The sequence below is a fragment of the Dipteris shenzhenensis genome, chromosome 23 (genome assembly GCF_047967505.1).
Source record: "Dipteris shenzhenensis isolate YYH24624 ecotype China chromosome 23, Dip_SZ_1.0, whole genome shotgun sequence".
Taxonomy (NCBI): domain Eukaryota; kingdom Viridiplantae; phylum Streptophyta; class Polypodiopsida; order Gleicheniales; family Dipteridaceae; genus Dipteris; species Dipteris shenzhenensis.
In genome coordinates, this window is record NC_141618.1 from 38,040,035 (window position 1) to 38,063,746 (window position 23,712).

General features: G+C 43.6%; 1 protein-coding gene across 1 annotated transcript in view; it reads left to right on the plus strand.

Moving 5' to 3' along the window:
• Positions 1-23,712, plus strand: part of EMB3144 (AAA-type ATPase family protein) — a 44,779-nt gene that overhangs the window by 2,418 nt on the left and 18,649 nt on the right. Inside the window, exons 4-11 of the mRNA XM_087394591.1 lie at positions 7,660-7,918; positions 8,129-8,260; positions 8,353-8,427; positions 8,524-8,649; positions 18,466-18,575; positions 18,751-18,829; positions 19,330-19,467; positions 19,563-19,674. Of these exons, the coding sequence (XP_087250717.1) occupies positions 7,660-7,918; positions 8,129-8,260; positions 8,353-8,427; positions 8,524-8,649; positions 18,466-18,575; positions 18,751-18,829; positions 19,330-19,467; positions 19,563-19,674 (1,031 nt within the window). The remainder of the gene's footprint in view (positions 1-7,659; positions 7,919-8,128; positions 8,261-8,352; positions 8,428-8,523; positions 8,650-18,465; positions 18,576-18,750; positions 18,830-19,329; positions 19,468-19,562; positions 19,675-23,712) is intronic.

The window sequence follows — 23,712 nt, forward strand, 5'->3', positions numbered from 1 at the left end:
AGTATGCCTTGTCCTGTCTGAAGCACCATGTTATAAGTTCATGATAGTATGATTACACTATGGAGAAGAGAGCCTAAGAACAACTGTCTCTGCAGACTAATGTCACAAGTTACCATTTTCATCCCATTGTGCCTCACCTTGTAATTTGTGATGCTGGTTGCTTCTGTTTGTCCAAATGAATGGATAACGCCCTCCCCTGCAAGTAGACCACATTGTGGTGGGGGATCCCCTAATATTGTCACGTAGCCTGTTGAATTTGATACTTTGATTTATCCTTGTCAAATGGTGTCAATAATGTGATCTGGCAAAATCAATTGTGTTCTTGATTGCCTTGTTGAAACTTGGGGATTCAAAATATTCCAAAATACATCACACGAATTGCATAACTACAGTGGAAGATCATAGTCACACTCAAAAATCTCTCGAAACTTGTTTGAGGGTTTTAAGATTAAGGATGAATAAGACCACATTAAGGAGGCATGAGTGTTGGGTGCAGGAAGCAATGGAACGGGAGTGGAGTGTGGGAAGCAAACAAGAAGCTGGAGCAAAACATAGTACTGCTTAAATGGATAAGAGGAAAATACAAAGGGTGGCCTATATGGCCCCCAAGTCAACCATATGGTTGACCAGAGAAGTCAACTCATAGAGTTGACCTGACCTGACCTACAAGGCTCATACCAAGGCTGAGTGCTAACAAACCCCCCTCCATGGTATGGCTGAAGTATCCTGGAAATATCACCTATATGGCCCCCAAGTCAACCATATGGTTGACCAGAGAAGTAAACTGATAGAGTTGACCTGACCTGACCTACAAGGCTCATACCAGGGCTAAGTGCTAACAAACCCCCCTCCATGGTATGGCTGAAGTATTCTGGAAATATCTCAGGAATACTTGGAAACTACATCATGGTTGCACATATTCGTCCCAAAGGGATATAGCAACCTATACTATGTACAGAGTGATCCCTCACGTAATAAAAGGAACCAAGTGTAAAGCATATCAAAATGCCTCAAACTTGGGACGCAGTAAAGCTTTCGTGAAAAGATCTACCAAGTTGTCCTCGGTGGAACATAGGACAACTGGATGTCTCCACCAGACAGTCGCTCTCGAACATAGTGATAGTGGACTTCAATATCCTTTGTGCGCGCATGAAATATTGGGTTTCTAGCAACCGCTAAAGCAATTTGGCTGTTGGTGTAGATCGTAGTAGAGTTGGGCTGAATGATATCAAGATTTGCAAGTAACTTGCGAAGTCAAATGCACTCTACTGTAGCTATGAAAGCTGCTTTGTACACAGCCTCACAATTGGATGTGGCAATTGTAGGCTGCTTCTTGCTGAACCAAGAGATGCATGAAGCTCCAAGCATAAAACAGTTGCCATTGTGTGACACCCTAGTGTCATAACATCTTGCCCATTTGCTGTCCATGAATGCATGCAAAACAAGTGGGGTTTTTGAACCATAGACTAAACCCAAATGCTGTGAAAGACCCGCTTCATTGCTTGCGAATGCTGCGTACTAGGCTTGTGCATGTACTTGCTGAGTTGGGAAATGGCATACTGAAGATCAGGCTGGGTATGACAAAGGTATATGAGGCAACCAACAGCCTGTTGATAAAGGGATGCATCAAATGGTGGACTTCCATCCTCGGAGGAGAAACGAAAGCCAGGTTTCAATGGAGTAGAAATTGGTTTGCAATCCTTGAACTGGAAGCGATCAAGGAGCTGTCCAATATACTTGGACTGACTGATCATTATACCCCCCTCAACATATGCAAACTGTATGCCCAAATAATAGTGCAACCGGCCCATATCTTTCATGGCAAAAGACTGCTGTAAATCAGCCTTGAAATCTGCAATTTGCTCCATATCTGGCCCAGTGATAAGCATGTCATCCACATATAAAATCTGAGTTAAAAATTCTGATGCACTCTTTTGGACATAAAGAGTGGCCTCGGTTGGGCTATTCTGAAAGCCACGGGCTGTCAAAAATGCATGTATCTTCGCATACCATGCCCCGGGTGCGTGCTTCAAGCCATAGAGGGCTTTTCTGAGCCGGCAAACCATATTTTCAGAACCTAATTGTTCAAAACCAGGTGGCCGAGTGACAAAGACCTCTTCCTGAAGATTACCATGAAGGAAGGCAGTCTTGATGTCCAGCTGATGAACCTCCCAATGCCGATGAGATGCCATAGCAATAACACACTTGATAGTAGTAATGCGTGAGGTGGGAGCAAAGGTCTCCTTAAAGTCAATGCCGTGCTGCTGTGCATATCCCTTTGCAACCAAGCAGGTGTTGAGGTGGTCAACACTGCCATCAGCTTTCCTTTTCACCTTGTAGACCCACTTTGTGCTAATGGCGCGGCATCCTTGTGACATAAAGGTTCCTCATTGCAAGTAGTAGCAACCAAAGCTACAGCCAAATAGTTGCCATGCATCTGTTTATGCGCACCTCTAGTGTGGGCTGGCAAAGGCTCAGCTTGTTTGCTGCCCCTGAGTGTGTCTCGGAACTGATTTTTGCTGTTTAATGACAGCACTCTCCTGTGCAACTGCCTCCTCAATAGCATGATCATCAACTAAAGGCATATCAGGCTGAGCAGGAACTATTGGAGGAGGATGTGAACTGGTAGAAGTGTATGGCACAACACTCTGCACTGGCTGCTCTGAATCCGTGGGCGACTGAAAGAGAGGCAACAATGTATCAAAGACATCTGAGGAATCAACAATAGGCTGTTTTTTGCATTCCAGCCATTGCACATTTACAGCGAAGACAACATCCCTACTGACAACGACCTTGCCTGTGCTGGGCTGATACAACCTGTATCCCTTGCTCTTTGCGCTGTAACCAATGAATATACATTCTACAGCTTTGTCTTCAAGCTTGTGCCGCAGCTGAGATGGCACATGAGCATAAGCCAATGACCCGAAAACCCGCATATGAGAAATTTGAGGTTTGTGACCGTGCCATGTCTCATAAGGTGTGATAGTCTTCAATGCCTTTGTGGGTGCCCGATTGAGCACATAGTTGGAGCACATGACAGCATCCAACCAAAACTTGTTTGGCAAAGACTTCCCTTTGAGCATGCACCTGCCCATTTCCATCTCTGACTGATTTTTCCTCTCTGCCAGCCCGTTTTGCTGCGGAGTATAAGGCATTGTACATTGATTAATATTATCCAGAGCTACCAAAAAATCAGAGAATTCACGGGACATGTACTCTCCCCCTGGTCAGTGTGTAGAGTAAGGAGCTTGTTCCCTGATTCATTTTCAGCCGTGGCAAGCCAATGTCTGAAGCATGGGAACACATCAGATTTGGCCTTCATGCCATATATCCAAGCAAATGTGGTGTAGTCATCCACAAAGGTAGAAAAATAAAGGTAGCCCCCAAGAGATGCTGTCTGCATCGGCCCGCACACATCATTATGCACAAGGTGAAGCTTCTTGGATGCACCAATTGTCCCATCCTTTGGAAATGAGAAACGGTGCATTTTGCCCAACAAGCATCCCTCACAAACATGTCTAATGGGTGCATGCATGGGTGGGAGAGCAACCACCATGCTTTGTGAATGCATTTTAACCAAGCTTCTATAGTTGAGGTGACCCAACCTCGCATGCCATAAGTGGGAATCTGAAATTACAGATTCAGCCACCAAATTCGCCTCTATAGCAGGCTGTTTGTCATAAACATCAAGATAATATAGCCCATAAGAAAGTGACCCAGTAAGTACTATGATGTCATCGTACCGGTTGTCATACACGGTAGATTGATAAACATCAAAGAGAACCCGAAAGCCATTCAAGGATATGGCTGCAATGGAGATGAGGTTCTTTTTAATACTTGGGACAAACAAAACGTGCATGAGCGTGATCCTATCACCTGAAACTGAAGTGACCTCGACCTAGCCAATCCCTTTCACGGGATATGATGCATTGTTGGCACATGTCACTGTGTCACCATGTGGAGGAGGCCCCAATGTCTGAAAGAGTGATCTGCTTAGAAGCACCACTGTCGAAGCACCAATCTGACTAGAATCTAAGACAGACAAGGTTGTAGCATGCTTCTTTGGATGGTACTGGCATGCCACCGTGAAAGCCCACTCATGGTGAGCAATGTTTGCTGCCTCATGACCAGGATCTGGGGCGGCAACAGTTGTAGTGACAACAAGTTCCCTTTGCTATGAGAGATATGGGCCGGTTGCATTATTATTTGGGCATACAGTTTGCATTTGTTGAGGGGATATAATGATGAGTCAGTCCAAGTATATTGGACAGCTCCTTGATCGCTTCCAGTTCGAGGATTGCAAGCCAGTTGACCTGACCTACAAGGCTCATACCAGGGGGTTGTTAGCACTTAGCCTTGGTATGAGCCTTGTAGGTCAGGTCAACTCTATGAGTTGACTTCTTTGGTCAACCATATGGTTGACTTGGGGGCCATATAGGCCACCCTTTGTATTTTCCTCTTATCCATTTGAGCAGTACTACGTTTTGCTCCATCTTGTTGTTTGCTTCCCGCACTCCACTCCCGTTCCATTGCTTCCTGCACCCAACAATGAGCTCGACCAACACACACTTTTTTTGTGTGGAAATCTATTTGTATTTATATCACAAAGAGTACAAGATCAAAAGATAGCATTATATGACAAGTATACCGGATCATCCAAATGATGAGTACACAGTCCAAGGTAGGGATTGTGCAAGTACAAGATCAAAAGATAGCATTGTATAACAAGTATATTGGATAATCCAAATGATGAGCACACATACAATCAAAGAATGATTGCTGCAGTGATGTTTTGAAGAAGTGGTACTTGACCAGAGATGGATCAACAAATATTCTAAAGTTTCTGTCTTTCCATAAAATAGTATGAGAACTTTTGGTAAGAACGGAGAACGTTGGTTTTTGGGGCACTGTGTATCTACCGGCCTGCACACACACTTATGGCTGTGAAGTACACACAAGTAAAGAAGTTTTGATGTTGTAGTCAAACACTTCCTTATGTAATTTTTAGGGATGCTCTATCACTCTACCGTTATGGCATACTCTTTGTAGGGATTCATTTCTAACATGGTATTAGAGCCATGATGGAGCTTGAAGTCAAGGACCTTGCTGAAGGACGACCTTGATTCATTGCTCGGTCAGACAGGCTCACAACACATGAACTCGATCCTTTTTAATTCAGTGTCATGGCCAATAGATATCAAATCCCTAATTTTGGTGAGATGGGTAAGCTGAGGGGACCAATTACCTACTGGAGTGGCGAAGATGTGTCAGTGGGAAGGGGTGTTTGATTTGTATAGGTCGTCTCCCCACTTGTGAGCCCCCAAATGAGGAGTGCATTGGGGGGGGTGTATAAAGAAAGTTCTTGGTGACAAATAAAACAACATTGAAGACTAATGATAGCTGAAGAAGAAATATATATCACCAAAGGAACTCAATACAAGAGAAGGTATCAGAGAGAAGCTTTGGAGGGAGCAAACATCAGTCCTCCAGGGCAGCCAACTGTAGTGGACTTTTGCACTAGCTCCACAAGTTGGAACTGAACCAGATCTGGGACAGCAAACAGATGCAAGGTTTGCTGCAGATCTGGAGCAAAAAGAACAGTAGATGGAGAAGAAGTTGTGGCTGATGTGGAGCAGAAGTTGGGGCAGATCTGGAGCAGAATTTGGGGCAGATCTGGAGGAGAAGTTGGGGCAGATTTGGAGCAGAAGTAAGAGCAGAAGTTGGGGCAGATCTGGAGTAGAAGTTGGGGCAGATCTGGAGGAGAAGATGGAGCAGCCAGGAGGCAGGAAGGAGAGGCAGAGAGAAGGCAGCCAAGAGGCAGGAAGGAGAGGCAGAGAGGAGGCAACCAGGAGGCAGGAGCTCAGGGTGTGCAGGGACCTCAGGAGCAGAAGTGGTGAGTGAGCACCTAGGCCCCCCCCCTTTAAGTAGGGAAGGGCCAGTCGGTCAACCAGCTGGTCGGCCCAGATCTGGCCGACCTGGCCATTCTGGTCGGCCAGATTTTGGCCGACCTGGTCAGTCTGGTCGGCCAGATTTTGGCCAGTTTTGGCCTCTGATTCTGGGCTCTTCTGGTGTCTGTTTTGACGAGGTTTTAACAGAGTATATTGGCTTTGATTTTCGTCCTGACAGAGATTCACCTGTGGCCTTTTACCTGTATTTTATCTGACCTTTGTGCCAGTTTGGCCTTTGATTATCCTGTCCTCTAGAGTTGGAGATTGCCTGGCTTAACACCCCCTCTCAATGTCCAATGTAGAAGGGAGAAGCAAAGAGTTGTTCCAGGGGTGAAATAGTTCCAGGGATGATCTATCTTCTTCATTAGCCTTTATTTAAATTAAAAAAAAAAAAAACTACAAGAGGGTTTTCATTTAGATGGAGATGCCTACAAAGTAGGTTTTCATCTTCACTAAATGCCCAGTAGTGATGGTACAAAAAAAAGAGGTACTTTAAGGAGTGCCCTCGCAGGGGATTTGTTCACTTCCTTAAGCACAAGTACGCAAATACTGCTAAGGAGAAGGAGGCGGTACACCAATCCCAAGCCGTGGGCTGAGATGCTCAAGAGTAGGTCGGTTAACCGGCTTGGTAAGAATGTCAGCATGATTATCGGCAGTTGGAACATATACCAATCAAATAGTACCCAATTCCACTTGCTCGCGAGTAAAATGAAAGTGTACGCCAACATGTTTGGTACGGTTGCATAGGGTGGCTTCTCCCTCACCCCTCCTCATCTTCTTTAAAGTTAGGGTTCGATCTGTTTAGTGGATTCATTGTCAGCTTAGTCGCTGCATTTTCAGTTCAAGCATTTGTAGTGAGTGGTTCACATTGCATTTTAGTGATCCATCTTCAATGTTGCATTGATTCAACTTGGCTATGGGAGGGCATCATAGTGTAGGGAGCCTCCTTGTCTCTTCTTATAATGCTTGTATGATTGTGCATGTATGAGGAGCATGCATTTATAAAATCACCTCCATCTAGTGTTGAATGCTGATGATGTCATCATGATCACTAATTTGTGCTATTCATAATGGAATGGATGGTTTTTAATCCTGTGGATGTCTTACAAGGTTGAAACTGCACCACTTCTATCTTTATGGATAAGGTATGTTTTACATGGGGTACACATGTTCAGCACACACATGTTCACTATAATTCTCAAATATTTTCCTATTAGTTTCATTACATCTCTGTCCATGTGTTAAAGAAAAAAGATTTATAGCTAACATTTGTGAGATATTGAAGTTGAAATTGCATAACATCTAAATGCACACATTTACTTGTGTCTGCACACACATGCATGATAGATACATATGTTTATTCAAATTTTCGAACAATACATAATTACAAATCTGAATTTGTACGATTGGATACATGCATAGTCTTACAAAGGTACGTTACAATACAATATAAGTTAAATCACAAGAAATTGTCCATGCATTGGTTATGTTAAAGACATTTAACTTACCAAGAATCATTCAAGAATTTCTCTAGTCTTTAAAATAAATAAAGATTTCTTGCTTTTCTAATGTGCACCGTTGTTAATTATAGTTTCATGGCATTGGTTGACTTGTATTTTCTATTAGAACATGTGATAATCATTTTTGTAGTAAATAATTGTCACGGAGATGATAATTCACCACGTGAGGATTTTGGTGTCCATATATGCAGGGCAAGGTTTATCTCTGCAGAGGAAAGCACAGGGGTGACATTTGATGACTTTGCAGGGCAGGATTATGTGAAGCGTGAGCTTCAAGAAGTTGTCAGTATATTAAAAGGATCAGTGGAGTTCTCCGGCCTTGGAATCTACTGTCCCAAAGGAGTTCTTCTCTACGGACCACCAGGAACTGGCAAGACTTTGCTAGCCAAGGCCATAGCAGGCGAAGCGGGAATTCCATTCTTCTCTGCTAGCGGGTCAGAGTTTGTAGAGGTTGACTTTCAAGGACTATGTTGAGCTTTTATGCAAAGTGACCAGTAGGAACATTTAGCATTTCTGTGTTTTGTTGAAATTCTGTTGTCATGCATTGTGACACTTAGAGATTGGTCATGAATCGCTTCTCTGGTATTTTGGTTATCAGAGGGTTTCAAGTACTTATGCAATGCAAGTGTATTGGACCTAATATTAATTTTTATTTAACAGATGTTTGTAGGTGTAGCAGCAGCACGTGTAAGGGATCTTTTTGCGCGTGCTCGTCAATTTGCACCATCCATTATCTTTATTGATGAGATAGATGCAATAGGCGCCAAACGTGGTGGACCAGATGTTGGTGGGGTATGTTTGGCACAATGTCTCTCTCTATTTCATTGCCTATGTTAATTTCAATGCTACCAGATCTTGACTAAGCAACGCCATGACTATTTTAGGGGGGAGTGGAAAGAGAGCAGGGATTGATTCAAATTTTGACAGAGTTGGACGGTTTTCAAACTTCAAATGCACAGGTGAGAACTTCTGACTATTATGGCTTCCTAGTGCTCTTTCCAAACTATTTTACCCCCCTTTTTGGTTTTAGCTTCATGTGGAAAGTTTTTGCCTAGGTCTTGGTTGTTGGAGCTACAAATAGGCTTGATATGCTTGATCCAGCTCTTTTACGGAAAGGACGGTTTGATAAAGTCATCAGTGTTGGACTTCCAACTGAAGAAGGAAGGCTTGCAATTCTAGAGGTCTGTTGATTTTCCACCTTTCCTATGTAATCGCTTTTTGTTTATGCACATTAGTGCTCAAAGTTATTGAATGCTTAATGAATACAGATGCGAAACAACACATGCACACACACAGACAGAGACACACAACCATTCAAATCTATGTAGATATAAATTGTTATCTAACATGCTTACAGATGTATGTACTTGCTGGCTGAGATGTGCCATCTTTGGAGTTGCTTGCAATGGATCTACCTCTAGATGTGAGAGAGAGAGAGAGAGAGAGAGAGAGAGAGAGAGGTCAGGTAATGTCTATTGAAGGTCAGCAAGGCTTATGAGACAAGTTTAAAGTACATCACTAGAAAAACCCTAGTAGGAGGACTACACGTACCTAGTACTCCCCTAAAGACATGATGGGAATCGAAACTTAAACAAAAACACTCTGAAAATGTGGATTCAGTCATTTATCAGTCATGTGTGATCCGAGGTCTGTGCCAGCCCAATTGGGTGTCCCACAAGGGTGTATAGAACGTGTCAGGGATTTATTACTGTCATTCTAATTATATGGCAAAACCCATGGGTATTGTGAGGTGCCCTGGATTAATGATGCTTCAAATGAGACTATCTTAAATGGGGCAAAAGCTTACTGGTTTTTTGTTATAGAAGCGGTGTGTGGACAAAAATGTAAATATGTTTTTACTTGTTGCATGTTGCTGGGTAGGTGCATAGCTATGTATATAGCTAGTTGGTGGTGGTATTGAGTTCTGGACACTCCTAAAAGGACTCCACATTGATGTACAAATGGTAGAGGCTTCTAAAGGGACTTCTGGGAGATGATGAAAAGTAGTGTGGATGCACCAGGCATCCTAGAGCATGTAGAGTCCCTGTGTGAATGGTTTTGGGCTTGGGATATTTTTATCTTTAGATGTGTCCTTTCGTGGTCCTTAGTGAAGGTTTTTTCGGTCACTGAGGGAACTTCCCGTTAATGTGGAGTCTACATTTGTGAAGTATATGTAACCCTGTGTGAGTGCCTATGACAAGTATGTGGGTTTTTATGGGCTTGAGGAGGTTTGCCATCAGTGAAATTTGAAGTGGAGGTGCTAGATTTGTGCCTTGGTACTAGTATTTATTTAGTGTGTGGGTAGAGTGGTCTTAAAAATGATGACGTGGCTATTTGTGAGAGAAAGGCAATCCATGCAAGCAAGCCTGGTTACGAAAAAGGAAAGAGGAGCTTCTGGAGAAAAGGAGCACGTACGTGGAGAAGGTGGCGAAAAGATGGTCTTGGAAGGGTACGTGGACACATGGAGAGGACGAACAGAGAAGAAGGAGCTACTGGAGAGTCCGAGAGGAGCAGGCTGATGGGGACGGGAGTACAAGGGAAGGCTCGGAAGTACCACCTCAAATGATCAAGCGTGATCGTTTCATAGCTGGCCTAAAGCCTACACTCAGATTGAAAGTGGAGCTGAAGAATCTGGATAGTTTTGAAGATGCTGTCAGAGTGGCCAGGGAGAAAGAATGGAAAGCCTAGAGACTGAGGCAGCTTGGCATGCAAGAAGAGCCTAGGAGTCTGATTGGAAGTCCAGAAATAATAAAGACTTATGCAGAGAGAGAGCCGGTGTCTGTTCCTGTGCAGGATGATTCCCTAAAGAAGGACTTGCATGATGCTGTAGAGCTTATGAAGTCACTCAGTCTAAATTGGATGGAGACTGCAGGAAGAGGAAGAGGCCGAGGTGTGCAAAACAACAAGAGAGAGGTACAGGCTGGGAGTGAGGGAAATATAGCTGGAACAGGTAGAGGACGGGGATACATGAGCAATGTGAAGTGCTGGAATTGTGGAGAGTGGGGACATATCAGCCCTCACTGTGATAAGCCAGCAAGAGTAGGTGGTGAAGTTTATCCTGTGATGCAGAAAACAAATGATAGGTCAAGAGACTTCAATGTGGAAGTGAAGGATTTGAATCAGCCCTCTACCAGTGGAGTCAAATGGGACGATAAAGGAAAAGGGAAGGCAATCAGCCTGATTAGGGTGGAGACTATTCTGGAGATCATGCCAGTAGCAAAAAGAACAAGGAGTGCAATAGGAGAGAATGGACCTTCTGCAAAAAAAGGGAAGCATGTGGAGTTTGATCTCAGCCCTTAGTCTCCTAAAAAGAAGAGTCGGAGGCCCAGAAAGATTACAAGACTTCAGATTTGCATATGGGTCAAGGACAAGAGGAATACACACTGATGAATGATTTGAAGGGGAGGACAGCTAATATAACTTTTGCACAATTACTTGGCTTGTGTTCGAAGCTCAAAAGAGAATGGAAGAAGTTGGCTAATCCCAGGAAAAGTAATGAGCAGGAGCCTACGAGAGGAGAGATGGAGATGATGTCTGTAGAAGATCTTCCAGATTTATGCCCTGCAGTGGATGCATGGTGTGGAGGTATGAGTGGTGGGGAGGCATATGTTGATGGCGGTGCACAGATAAGTGTCATGACTCAGGCATGTACGGAGAGGTTGGGGCTAAAATTGAATGCACATTCAGATTTTAGGCTTCGATTGGCAAACCATGCGAAGGTGAAGTGTCTGGGTCTATGCACGGGAGTAGTAGTGGATGCTTTTGGAGTATCCTGTTGTATTAATTGCCACATTATGCCTGCTGGTTTGGGAGCATACCCATGGGCAGACCTTGGCTCAGAGAGGTAGGAGCGATACAAAACTGGAAGATGGGTACAATTACAGTGCATAATAAGAAGGGAAAGGCCAAGAAATTTGATATGAGTAGCAGACGGGAAATAGAAGAAAAACCAGAAGAAACAAGCATAGAGGAGGAGTCAGACAGTGAGACTGAAGAAGAAAGTACTACATCTGAGGAGGAGGGGCAGGTATCATTTTTGTTGAAAGAGTCTGATGTATATGAGTTGCAGGCGGTAGAGATACTAGAAGCTAAGGAGGAGAGTAAGCTTGAAGATATGGATAATTTGATGCAACCCCCACCTTCCCAGACAGAAAGAGAAGAAATATTGCTGTCCATGCTGAATTTCAGTCTGGAAGAAGTGGAAAAGGAGGAGTATATGAGAGTCATTCATCAGTATTCAAAGCTGTTTATAACCTCACATGAAGAGATCAGGGGTTTTAGATGTGAGCCAATGCACATTGAGATAAAAGAAGGCAGCAGGCCTGTTTTTCAGAAGTTGAGGAGGACACACAGAGAGCTTTTGCCGGTACTGAGAGAGGAGTTGAATAAGTTGCTTAAGGCTGGGCTGATATATCCAGTGGAGCATTCAGATTGGGGCAGTCCAGTGGTAATCATTCCTAAGCATACAGGAGGATGGAGAGTATGTATTGACTACAAGCCTCTCAATGCGGTAACTAAAAGCAATCATTATCCTCTTCCTTTTATTGATGATATATTGGATAGAGTGGCAGGGTATGAGAAATACAGTGTGTGTGATGGATACTTTGGATACTTCCAGATTTCAATTGCTGAGGAGGATCAAATCAAAACCACATTCATCACACCCTGGGGTTGCTTTTGTTACAGAGTGGTGCCTTTTGGATTGAAGAATGCACCGGCATGGTATCAGGAGAATACTGATGAAATGTTAGCTCCTTTCATTGATAAATTTATGAGAGCATTTCTGGATGATATATGTGTGTACAGTTCCAAGAGAGAGCATGCACGGAGACTGGATCAAGTATTCCACAGAATGGATGAAGTAGGAGGACAATTCAACCCACGGAAATGTCATTTAGGATGCTCCAAAGTGAAGTTATTGGGACACATAGTATCCCAAAATGGCATTGAGCCTGATCCAGAGAAGGTGAAAGACCTTATCTTACTTCCAACCCCGTCTACATCAAAACAGTTGCAGACTTTTGTGCAAAAAGTGAAATATATGACAAGATTCATACATTTGGTCTCTCAGCTGTTGTATCCTTTGCAACAAGCTATGAAAGAAGAACCTCTGCAATGGAATGAGGATTGTGAAGCAGTGTTCAGTAAAGTGAAGGAAGTGTTGGGAGAGATTGCTTGTGTGAAAGCTCCAGATTTCTCTCAAACCTTTTATGTGAATCCTTCATTTGGACCTGATGCTATGGGAGCCATTTTAGTGCAGAATGGGGAGGAGTCCCGTTATATGAGGCCTGTGTATTATGCTAGTAGAGTCAAAACAGAAGCAGAGAGGAGATATATGGAGGCAGAGTTGATTCTGTCAAGCTTGGTGTATGCTTGCAGGAAGTTCAGGGCATATCTAATCTCAAAGCCATTTGTGGTTTTGACGTGCTACCCTTTATTGCCTCAGCTTGTTAATAATTCAACACTTTCTCGAAGTATGATGAAATGGTTAGTTGAGCTACAAGAATATACTTTCTCATTTCTGGGAGAGCACTTCCAGAGCCACACTGGCAGATCTATTAACATACAAAGAGGGTCCCATTCTGGTAAAGGAAGTAGAGAAGAAGATAGATAAAGAGGAGTATGCTATCATTCCAGGGGCATCTATTTTGCATTTTGATGGCTCATACAGGAAGAGTTTACATCAAGCTAAAGGAGGCTATGTGATTACCGATTCAGAGAGCAAGCTGATTCAGAAGGAGGGAGTCCATCTGGAAGCTGGAAGTAATAATGAGGCAGAGTATGCAGCATTATATGAGGGGTTGCTGGCTGCACTTAAGCTGAAAATTCAGAAGATAATGATCAAGGGAGATTCTCTACTTGTTGTAAAGTAGGTTCTAGGAAGTTGGCAAGCAAGAAACCCGAGATTGAGAGGGTGTCTAGCCAAAGTAAAAAGGCTGCTTCAACGATTTACAGCATGGAATATCCAGCATGTGCGAAGGGAGGATAATCAAATGGCACATGAATTGGCTCAGGAGATGAGTAGCCAAGATCCAGTGATAGCAAAGCTTGAAGATCCACTGTACAGAGGGAGAGAATTCCTGGCTCAAATAGTGGATTTCTTACTTACTAGACATCTACCTCAGGAGCTTAAGAAGAATCAGAAATATCCCTTCATACAGAAGAGCAGACAGTATATGATGATTGATGATGAGCTTTACATGAGAGGAGCTGATCAAATCTTGAGAAGAGTGCCCTGGAGAGAAGAAATATATTATATACTGTCATCCAGTCATGAAGGAGCTTGTGGAGGACACTATGCTTTTAAGATTACACTGCAGAAAATACTTCTAGAAGGTTATGTGTGGCCTTCAATACAGAAGGATGTGCAGCATTGGTGCAGATCCTGCCATGAATGTCAGAGAATGGGAAAAAGAATTCTTAAAATGGAGCCGAGAAATATTATGCTGGTTTATGATATTTTTGAAAGATGGGGGATAGATGCAGTTGGTCCTCTACCCAGAACTGCTAGAGGGAAATGTTATATGCTGACTGCAGTGGAGTATTTATCAAAATGGGCAGAGGTGAAGGCAGTGAAGAGAGTGGATAGCAAAGGGGTTACTGATTTTATATATGAATACATATGCTGCAGATTTGGGATTCCCCTGGAGTTACTCTCAGATAATGGTCTTGGATTCAGAGGGGAAGTGACAGATTACTTATGTAGCAAGCTGAATATAAATCATAAGTACATCACCCCGTACTACCCTCAGTGCAATGGGTTGAATGAAAATTTTAATGGGGATTTCAAATTGATGATGACTAAGATGACTGGGAACCACACCAAAAACTGGGATTTGGAGATGAATAGAGTGTTGTGGGCATACAGGGTAGCGGTGAAGCATAGCACTCAGTTCTCTCCATTTCATTTGGTATATGGGAAACAAGCAATTCTGCCATTGAATGTAGAGATACCAGCTTTGAAATTTTTAGTTGAAGAAGGATATGAGCCTGTAGACAGTTACAAGGAGAGATTACTAGCATTACAGGTAATGTTGTGTTTTTAGAGGATGAGTTTGGGAATGTTCTTGGATTCATCTAGGTATATAGACAGGGATTTGGCTTTTGAGCATTATGCCGGAGTGCAAATGCGGAGGCAAGAATTAGAAAATGTAAAAATAAAAAAAAAGAAAATCGAAGATGGAGACTTGGTTCTCAGATACAATAGCAAACTGGACAGTACATTTCATACTGCATTTCAAACCAAGTGGGAAGGTCCATACAAAGTGGAGAAGAAATTTGAAAATGGAACTTATCAATTGATGGATTTAGATGGAAAAAGACATAAAAAGAGAGTCAATGGTGTCCGGTTGAAGAGATACTTTGCACGGCTGATGGTAGCACTGAAAAAGGAAGATCATGAAGATGATGAGCAGTGGCAGAATCAATGGAAGTCAGTGCAAAATGAAGAAGAAGGAAATTTAAATCTGTCATCTCTTTTTGGCTCAGTGCTGGACATGAATGTCACAGCAGAAGAAAGGGGTTGCTAGAGATGTGTGGACAAAAATGTAAATATGTTTTTACTTGTTGCATGTTGCTGGGTAGGTGCATAGCTATGTATATAGCTAGTTGGTGGTGGTATTGAGTTCTGGACACTCCTAAAAGGACTCCACACTGATGTACAGATGGTAGAGGCTTCTAAAGGGACTTCTGGGAGACGATGAAAAGTAGTGTGGATGCACCAGGCATCCTAGAGCATGTAGAGTCCCTGTGTGAATGGTTTTGGGCTTGGGATATTTTTATCTTTAGATGTGTCCTTTCGTGGTCCTTAGTGAAGGTTTTTTCGGTCACTGAGGGAACTTCCCGTTAATGTGGAGTCTACATTTGTGAAGTATATGTACCCTGGGTGAGTGCCTATGACAAGTATGTGGGTTTTTATGGGCTTGAGGAGGTTTGCCATCAGTGAAATTTGAAGTGGAGGTGCTAGATTTGTGCCTTGGTACTAGTATTTATTTAGTGTGTGGGTAGAGTGGTCTTAAAAATGATGATGTGGCTATTTGTGAGAGAAAGGCAATCCATGCAAGCAAGCCTGGTTACGAAAAAGGAAAGAGGAGCTTCTGGAGAAAAGGAGCACGTACGTGGAGAAGGTGGCGAAAAGATGGTCTTGGAAGGGTACGTGGACACATGGAGAGGACGAACAGAGAAGAAGGAGCTACTGGAGAGTCCGAGAGGAGCAGGCTGATGGGGACGGGAGTACAAGGGAAGGCTCATGGGCGAGAGAGAGGGGAAGCTCTATGAGCAAGTTGGTGACTATGGCGAGGGGAGATCCTGCTGGAAGAGTCGAATTCTCTTGCAGGGAGCTTTTGGAGGTGGTCGTGAGTTTTGGACGTGACTCTTTGCTGGGAGTTTCTTGATCGGGGTCAGCAATTGCTCTGGAAACTCCTGGACTGCGGAGAGCTTAGGGACTTGGCTGGGTGCACCGCTCCTATGCAGGCCTGGAGTCCGTGAGTTGTGTGCTTGATCAGCAAGAGGGTAGCTGCTGAACTCAGGTTCCTTGAAGGTGGCGTAGGTTGTCCGTGAGCTAGGAAGTCATAGTGTCGGGTCGCCATGCAAGGAAGGACCAGGGATGACGTACAGCTGCGTTGAGATTAGAAGACCCTGGCATCGAGAGATCCAACCTTCGAGTGCAAGAGAAGCTGCGATCAGCTAGAAGAGGTGAGGAGCTAATCGAGCGGAAGATAACCAAACTAAGGTGCTACTACAGAGGAGGATTACGCAATTGCAGAGGTCGTGGAGCATAGAGAGTAGATTGTGTAAGCTTGTAACTGGAAGTCACAAGGCTTGGAAGTTTTTGCCGCTGTGTTGAGAGCTATGGAAGCTAGACCTTGGGCGACAGGGAAGGTGACGCACTGTAGTGCTATCTTGATCGTATTCTAAGTCATGAGCTGCTATCCTCGTTGGGAGCCTAGGAGCCTTGGCTTATGCGATGAGTACGGGCTGTTTGCTTTTAATGGAGAGGTGCTGTTGCTGGTTGAGAGTCACTGAATAGGAGCGTGATATCTCTATTGTGGGAGATAGGATGCCTTGGATGGAAGAAAGCATGCGCAGCAGGCTGATGAGAGAAGACACAATGGGTGAGATTCAAGATACAACGTAGTTAGTCGCTGATTGCAGATGAGCAACAGGGTAGCTACTAAAGTATGAAGATGGAGATGGACAGGGGTGACTCTTTGGAAGAGGCCGTGAGCTCTAAGATGCTGAAGGAGCAGCTATGAGAAAAGACTAAGCAGTAGGTGGAAATACAGATCATGATTTTGAACCAGAGGTGCTGCAGGCAGCAAGTTATGAGCTAGCTGGTTGTCAACTGCATAGGATGCAAGCAGAGCCAGGCGTAATATGAGGCTATCACTGTGGGCTGCGTGTTTTGTGATCATACATGGTTGTTTGGATGATTGATAGTCAGTGAAGAGGGGACTTCGAATGATAGTTGAACAGATCTGAAAATCATCAATCTTCTGTGCATCCTAAGTTGTGGTTCTTTTGTATGTTCTTGAGCTTGATCTCAGTCAGTAGGAGCTTGCCTTGAGCTGTATAACCCATTGGTTTTGTTTGAGGTTGTCTGGCTTCTGGAGAAAGTGTGGCCAGAGTGTTGAGTTGTATCAGAAGGTATGTGTAGAGCAATGATGTTGTATGAATGCCTTTTGCCTCGTGATTGTGTTGTTCGGGTGTTTTAAACGGGGATGAGGGTGGCTATGAAGGCGGGTTCGGCTCTATTATTTTTGTCCATCCAGCGGAATGTAGATTGCTTGCTTAGGGCCACCACTAGTCACGCAGCGGAAGGTTAGCCCTGAGATCACAGTAGAGAGAATGGAACACAATGTTCTGTACTTGAAAGTAAGAACACACTTCAGATCTGAAAGAGTACAACCAAAAGTATATAGATATAAAGGTAGAAGCCTTCTACAGAATCTTGCCAAAAGATTTACCTATACATCTAAAATCAGTCCCTGAGATAAGGCACCAAACATGGCACTGGGCCAACCTAACCACCAGGTGCCAGCACGCTGCACAATAGCCCCAATCTATTGCGCCACCATTGCTACTGGTCTGGGTAGCTAACAAGGCAGCCCTAAGGCTGCTGCTGTTGCTACCCATGTGAAAGCCTGTTTGCTCTCCAGGTGACACCCTCTGATCAGCCCTTGGGGCAGTCCTGTCCTCCTGCCCACTCAGCTTCTCTCTTACTTATCCTTTTGCATATGTCAAGCCCCTTTGTCCTCCTTATTGGGGGCTCTCAGGTGGGACATTGACCATCATATTCCAACACCCCCTCTCAATGACACGTCATGGTCTGGTCGCACTCTGTCAAAGAGTAGCTCCATCAGTTCCCATGGAGAAGCTCTCAAGAACATGTCAAAGATGTTTCATCATGAGGCCATGATTCCAGTGCCTCTTGATCTTGCTCCACATTGTACACGAACAACTGGAGCCACCTCGAAGTATGGTACAATCAGAGCATCTTTCTTCATTGGCACTGCCCATCCGAGTCATGGGCACGCTGGAGTCTACAAGATATTGTACCACCTACGGGTCCATCGAATCGCCCCCTGAGAAGTGAGGAACATAGTAGGTATTGCAAGGTACAAAGTATATTGGGTCCTTTGCAACTCGAACATCATCCAACTGTATCTGGAACCTGTATAGTGAGATCCTGGTGGCTTCTCCACATAGATCTCAAGTAATTAGTCCCTTTCTAGAAGCATTGGAATTGCTCCCAGCTGCCTTAGAAACCATGGACTCATTGAGCTCCTCTTAGGTTCAATTCTTGAGCCCACTAGACTACTTATAATCTCTGTTTTAATAGTCCTTGGATAAACCTTCATAACCGGTTGTTTTTTAGTTGTTTTCGTGTTTGTTTTCTTGGTTGTTCCCTTTTAAATAAGACCACTTTGTGGGAAAAACTTGAATTGAGAATTATCGCTTTGACTAAGATTTTTAAATTGATGCTTGTATTGGTTCAGGTCCATGCTAAAAACAAAGGTTGGCGGTCAGAGGGTGAAAAAAAGGAGTTTCTTAAGGAAATAGCCAGTCTAACTCCAGACTTTAGTGGAGCAGAGTTGCAAAATGTTCTGTAAGTGTGGATTTGAGAGATTATGGGTGATTTGTGCATTTATATTTCAAATAGGGCTTACAGTCCCTTTGATTAAGGAAAAATGTATTTTTATTACCATACACATGCAATGTTTTGGCCTTTTGGAGCCATCATCAACTGTAAAACTTATGTTGGACCTTTTCAATGCAAACAGGAATGAGGCATCCATATTGGCTGCAAGGAAGGATAGGGACCTCATCGAAATGGAAGACCTCAAAGAGGCTTTGAAAAGAGTAGGATTTATGGCTTTCGATTTGAGTTCCATTGGTAATATTATGTAGGATTTGTAGCTTTTTGTTATTAATGCTATCCAAGCTCCATTGGTAATATTATGTAGGATTTATAGCTTTTGGTTATTAATGCTGTCCAAGCTCTATTGGTAACATTATGTAGTTCAAATAACATGTGAGCATAGGATAAGAACAATCAGGAAAATAGAGTGATCAGCACCAGGCATTGCATGCTTTCCAATTAGCAGTATTCATTCGTGGAATTTGAGATATGGTGCACCACTCTTTGTTGGAGGCATTCAACTAATTTGTTCCATACTTCCATTTTGATCTTGTTTAAAATTTTCCAAGACGGGTTTTTTTCCGAATGTATTCTTCAATGATATTCTGAGATGCCTGAAACGTGAACCAAAGAGAGTCTAATAATTTTGTGGTTCTCTGTTCTTAGTGTTGGATTGAGCTGTTTAGTGTTAATTTGGTTATTTTTTTGCTCAATTTCCCAGCAAGAAGGCCAATTCAAAACTGGGGAGGAAGATGAAATTGATGTTTCAAATGAAGCAAGGATTAGAGTTGCATATAGAGAGGCTGCTATAGCGGTACTCGACTGCTATTTCCCAAACAGGCATAGGCCTTTCTTGAAGGTGGGTTCCAGTCGGGAGTGGCATACTTATATTTGTAACCCTAGAATGATGTTTGTCTGTTTGAATGTCATGACATTTTTTATGTAATGCTGCAGACAACAGTCCGGCATTTAGATACTACCCCGAACATGACTTATATGGACCCCCGTGCCTCAGTTTTTGCCAAGAAATCAGATATTGTGAGCTCCATTGTACGAGCTTGTGCTCGTAAGTCTATTTTCTCTTTCTTCTTCATTTTTATTGTACATGAAGTTCCCACACATGTATGTGCAGACCCCACATCCAGCACACAACACTCCTATCCATATATGCACAGGTATCCATGCGGTATCACACACTTGCATTCACATCAATTATACATGCATGCATGCATGCATGCGTTTCTATCCCGCCTTCCCCAATATGCGCCTTATCACACACGAAGTGCTTGAAAGAAGAACGATGTTTGCTAAGGTATGAAGTATGATATAGTCAGAGAACAATCAGATGAAAGGATGAGGTTAGAGAAACAAATGTGTTACACCAGATCAAGTCTTGTTTTTGGTTTTGAGATAGGGCATTATAGGCTTTGTTTAAAAATGGCGTGGTTTGAGAAAAGAGCTTGGGCTACTCTTAAGATGTGAAGTCTTGCATGCCAACTTGCATCATGGTAAGATTAGGAACGAGGAAATTTGTGTTGCTGAGTGGGCCACCCTTTTACTGTTGGAGAGCTGTGCAGCCTTGTTAGACTGAGGATTATCAGTGGCAGAAGAAACATCCATGTGAGGCAACCATGTTCAAACATTTATTTTCCAAAGGATTAGAGTTTCCCCCCTCCTTTGTCGTGTCCTAAGGGGATAATTGCTGTCCTTTGGCAGACTCTTAATTGGCATTCTAGATTAGGAGACAACAATTTAACATTCTAAGCAAAGTAGGTGGAGAATAGATTTACATGTTTGGTTTGAGCCCAATTGTTAGCCTGTTATCTGTTGCACACATTTGATTGGTGCACACTCTGATACCATTTTAAAGCCTATGAAGGCTCTCCATGCACATGTTGGGTCGTGTGTGAAACTGATTGCCTAGCTATCCACTGATGCTTTGGTCCACTCCCTCGTAATGACCAAAGGGGAATGTTGGATGAATGGTCACTAAACCAACTATGAGCCCCCATACGAGAACGTCAATTAGTTGACCTGGGTAGGTAGGCTTACTTGGAATTGGAGAGCAGGCTGGTGCTCAACGTCTATGACTCTCTGGAGATGCTTCTGGTACCGGGCAGCAAGTCTGCGTGGTAATACAGCGAGGCTTTGGGGCAGCATGGCAGGAGTCCAGTTGAGCATTGCCAGGGCCTATTTATAGGCCTGTCAGTAGGACAGCAGCAGGTACGGATGAGAGGCAGTCTTATGCACACTCCATTAGCCACTGAAGCCCTTGTAGATCTCAGCATTGCAATCACCCTTGATTGCTGTTTTACCCAGCATCTTTGCTAGATGTGTTTTGCTCTTCTCTGATCTGTTTCCCTATGTTTGTGAATGAGTAAGGTCTGAGTTCTTCTTCTCTCTTCTTGCTGTACTTTCTGAGTGATATTTCAAAGTGTGTGTGCACCTACTTTGTGTGATGAGTGAGAGTTTTAAAACATTCCGCTGTGTAGGGCTACTGTTGAGTAGAGCCTTCAAACTCTAACTGGGAAACCATCATGCAGCAGGCACCAACCACTATATGGCTTCAACACTGCCTACAAGTGCCTTTTTGAACTTGTGCTGTTTCCCATGTTTGAAGAGGTAGATTGCTTGTTCCTATTGAATGTGAACTTGGCATCGAAGATACATGAACTCTTTTTCCCTGAAAAATCCCAAAGTGGCAACACATGACTTGTGTTTTGCATGTTGACATTTGCAACCAGGTAAATGCGCGTGCGTGCACACACACACACACACAAATGCACACACATGCACACACTCACTTTTTTTGGGGGTGGTAAAATAAACTTTTCTTTAAGAAGAAATTACATTCATAGCTGTCCCAGAGCAGGACAGCTACTACTCAAAACTAAAAACTGTTGGAGATATCATAGTCAAAGAGTGTGTTAGTGTGTAGTACTAGGTGATCTAGTACTAGTTTATGTGTGTGAGTGCCACGTGTCATCATGGGACTTATCCCATATGCACTAGGTTCTAGAGTGTGTGTGAGTAGCCTACATAAGGCTTGTATTTCACTTGTCTTGTCATACTTGATGGATGAATGAAAGCCTTCTTCATGTCTTCATTGGAGCATTATTATTTTCTCACACCCTAACTCTCTCTCTCTCTCTCTCTCTCTCTCTCTCTCTCTCTCTCCACCATGTTTCAGAGCCACCTTCTATAGCTGCCACGTCACCCTTGCCCTAACCCTAAAATCGTCATTTTAGCTCAAGCCCTTGCAGCTGCCTCAGTTTCACGTCAGTTCCGCCTTGTTTGCACTTCTGCCTGCCCACCTAGAACCTCCACAACCAGCCGTACAGTCCGTACTGGCTGTACAGAGTGTTCCCGTACTGTTTCCTTGTTACGCTCAAGTTGAGGCAACATGACCTCGAAAGGGTCGGTCAATATTTCTCTTAGAAGGATCAATGTTGTATTATATTTGTTTGAGCTTCACGTAAATGATAAAAAAGGAATCAAGGTCAAGGTCCTTGGGGAGGGTGACATGGCACAAGACTAGGTAGATCTAAGGCTAAGGGGTGTAAATGCATTAAATGGGCCAAGGAGCAAATGATTTCAATGATATCCCAAGAGAGGGATAAATGATGCATTGAGGAGATGCCCTCAAATGTAGACATGTGGCATACTAGATCCATCTAGGGAATTGTGGGCTTTGGTATTGAGCATGCAGGTACTTCTTACGTGGGTGATGTTTTTGATGAGCTTGCTGAACCAGAGAAATGGCTGGGCGGTTATTCATCGTGCCATCACCTGTTATTTTGTATTCATCAAATTCGTGGTCTTGGCTGAGCTTGTAGTTTTTGGTCATGAAAATTTGGTATCAGAGCTATCGGCTAGATCGTGGATTCATCGTAAGGCCTTCCTGGCAACACAGATTGCTTCGCCTTGCGTACCGCCTTTGAAGATATTGGCTGTGACAAGAAAATTGTCTTGGATATCATCTGCCACTGTAACCAACCGCAGCGTCATAGCATCCGTGAGACTTACCTCGAGAAATATGAAGAAGACCTTCTGCAGCTGTGCTTTGGATGTCTGATCCGGCTGAGAGAGATGCGATGATCATCAAGGAGGCTTTGAGAGGTTGGAGTAAAGGCGACCTTGCGCTTGCAGAAGTCATATGTTCGTGGACATCATTGCAGTTGCAGGATATCAGACTCGCATATAGTCGTAGGTTCATGACTTGTTGCCTTTAGGGCTCTTTGGCATCGCGGGGGGCTAGCTATTGCACACAACCTGATTAGCTGGCGTTGTGACGGGTTGGCGGAACTTTGGTTAACACCAAAGGCTGGAGCGGAACATCATATGGTTGTGAGAGGATATTGGAATACAGTTGGCGTTCGAATCGTGGGCTTGGCTATTGGGCCTGGTAGCCCGCAAAGCTACATGCATTTGTGGTGAACTTCGAATTCAGCTGTGCTTGGGGACCCTGGGGTAGGTTCGCATCAGCTTGTACTATCCTGGAGTGCGCTGGAGGTTCTTTGTGATCAGCTGGGTTAGTTGTAGCTGTCCCATATGTACCTAGGGCAAGCCTGCAACCTGCAGGTGGTTCCACGTAAGGGCCTAGAGTAGACCCGCTATCTACGATCGACTCTGAATCTGCTGAGTTGTGGGTTGACATGCGATGGGCTAATTGGGCCTCGATGTGTTGCAAGTAGCCTTGGCAGAGTTGATCGTTATATTTTGGGTAGAGTTGATCGTTGTAAAGAGTTCTGTACGATGGCAGTTAGCATATGACGCACCATCCATGAGACCAGTCTGGCGTGTGTTGATCACGTGGAGATATCAGGGGGCTTTCGATTTCCTTTTTCCCTTTGTTTTATTTTGTGGTTAAATTTCTAAAGTTTCAAGATGTGTGAGCTAGATTGTTGGGAGCGAGATTATGCTTTTGGATTTACGGATTTGGAAAGGATTTGAGGTTTCTGAGATTGCAGGAGTTTCCCTAGCATAGGGAAAAGCGGTTTTGGTTTGCAGTTGATATATGTTTGGTTAGTTGTAATTTTGGGAGTTAGACTTTCGATTGTAGATACAATTCAGGGGTGTGAAAAAAAAAAAAAAACATACACAC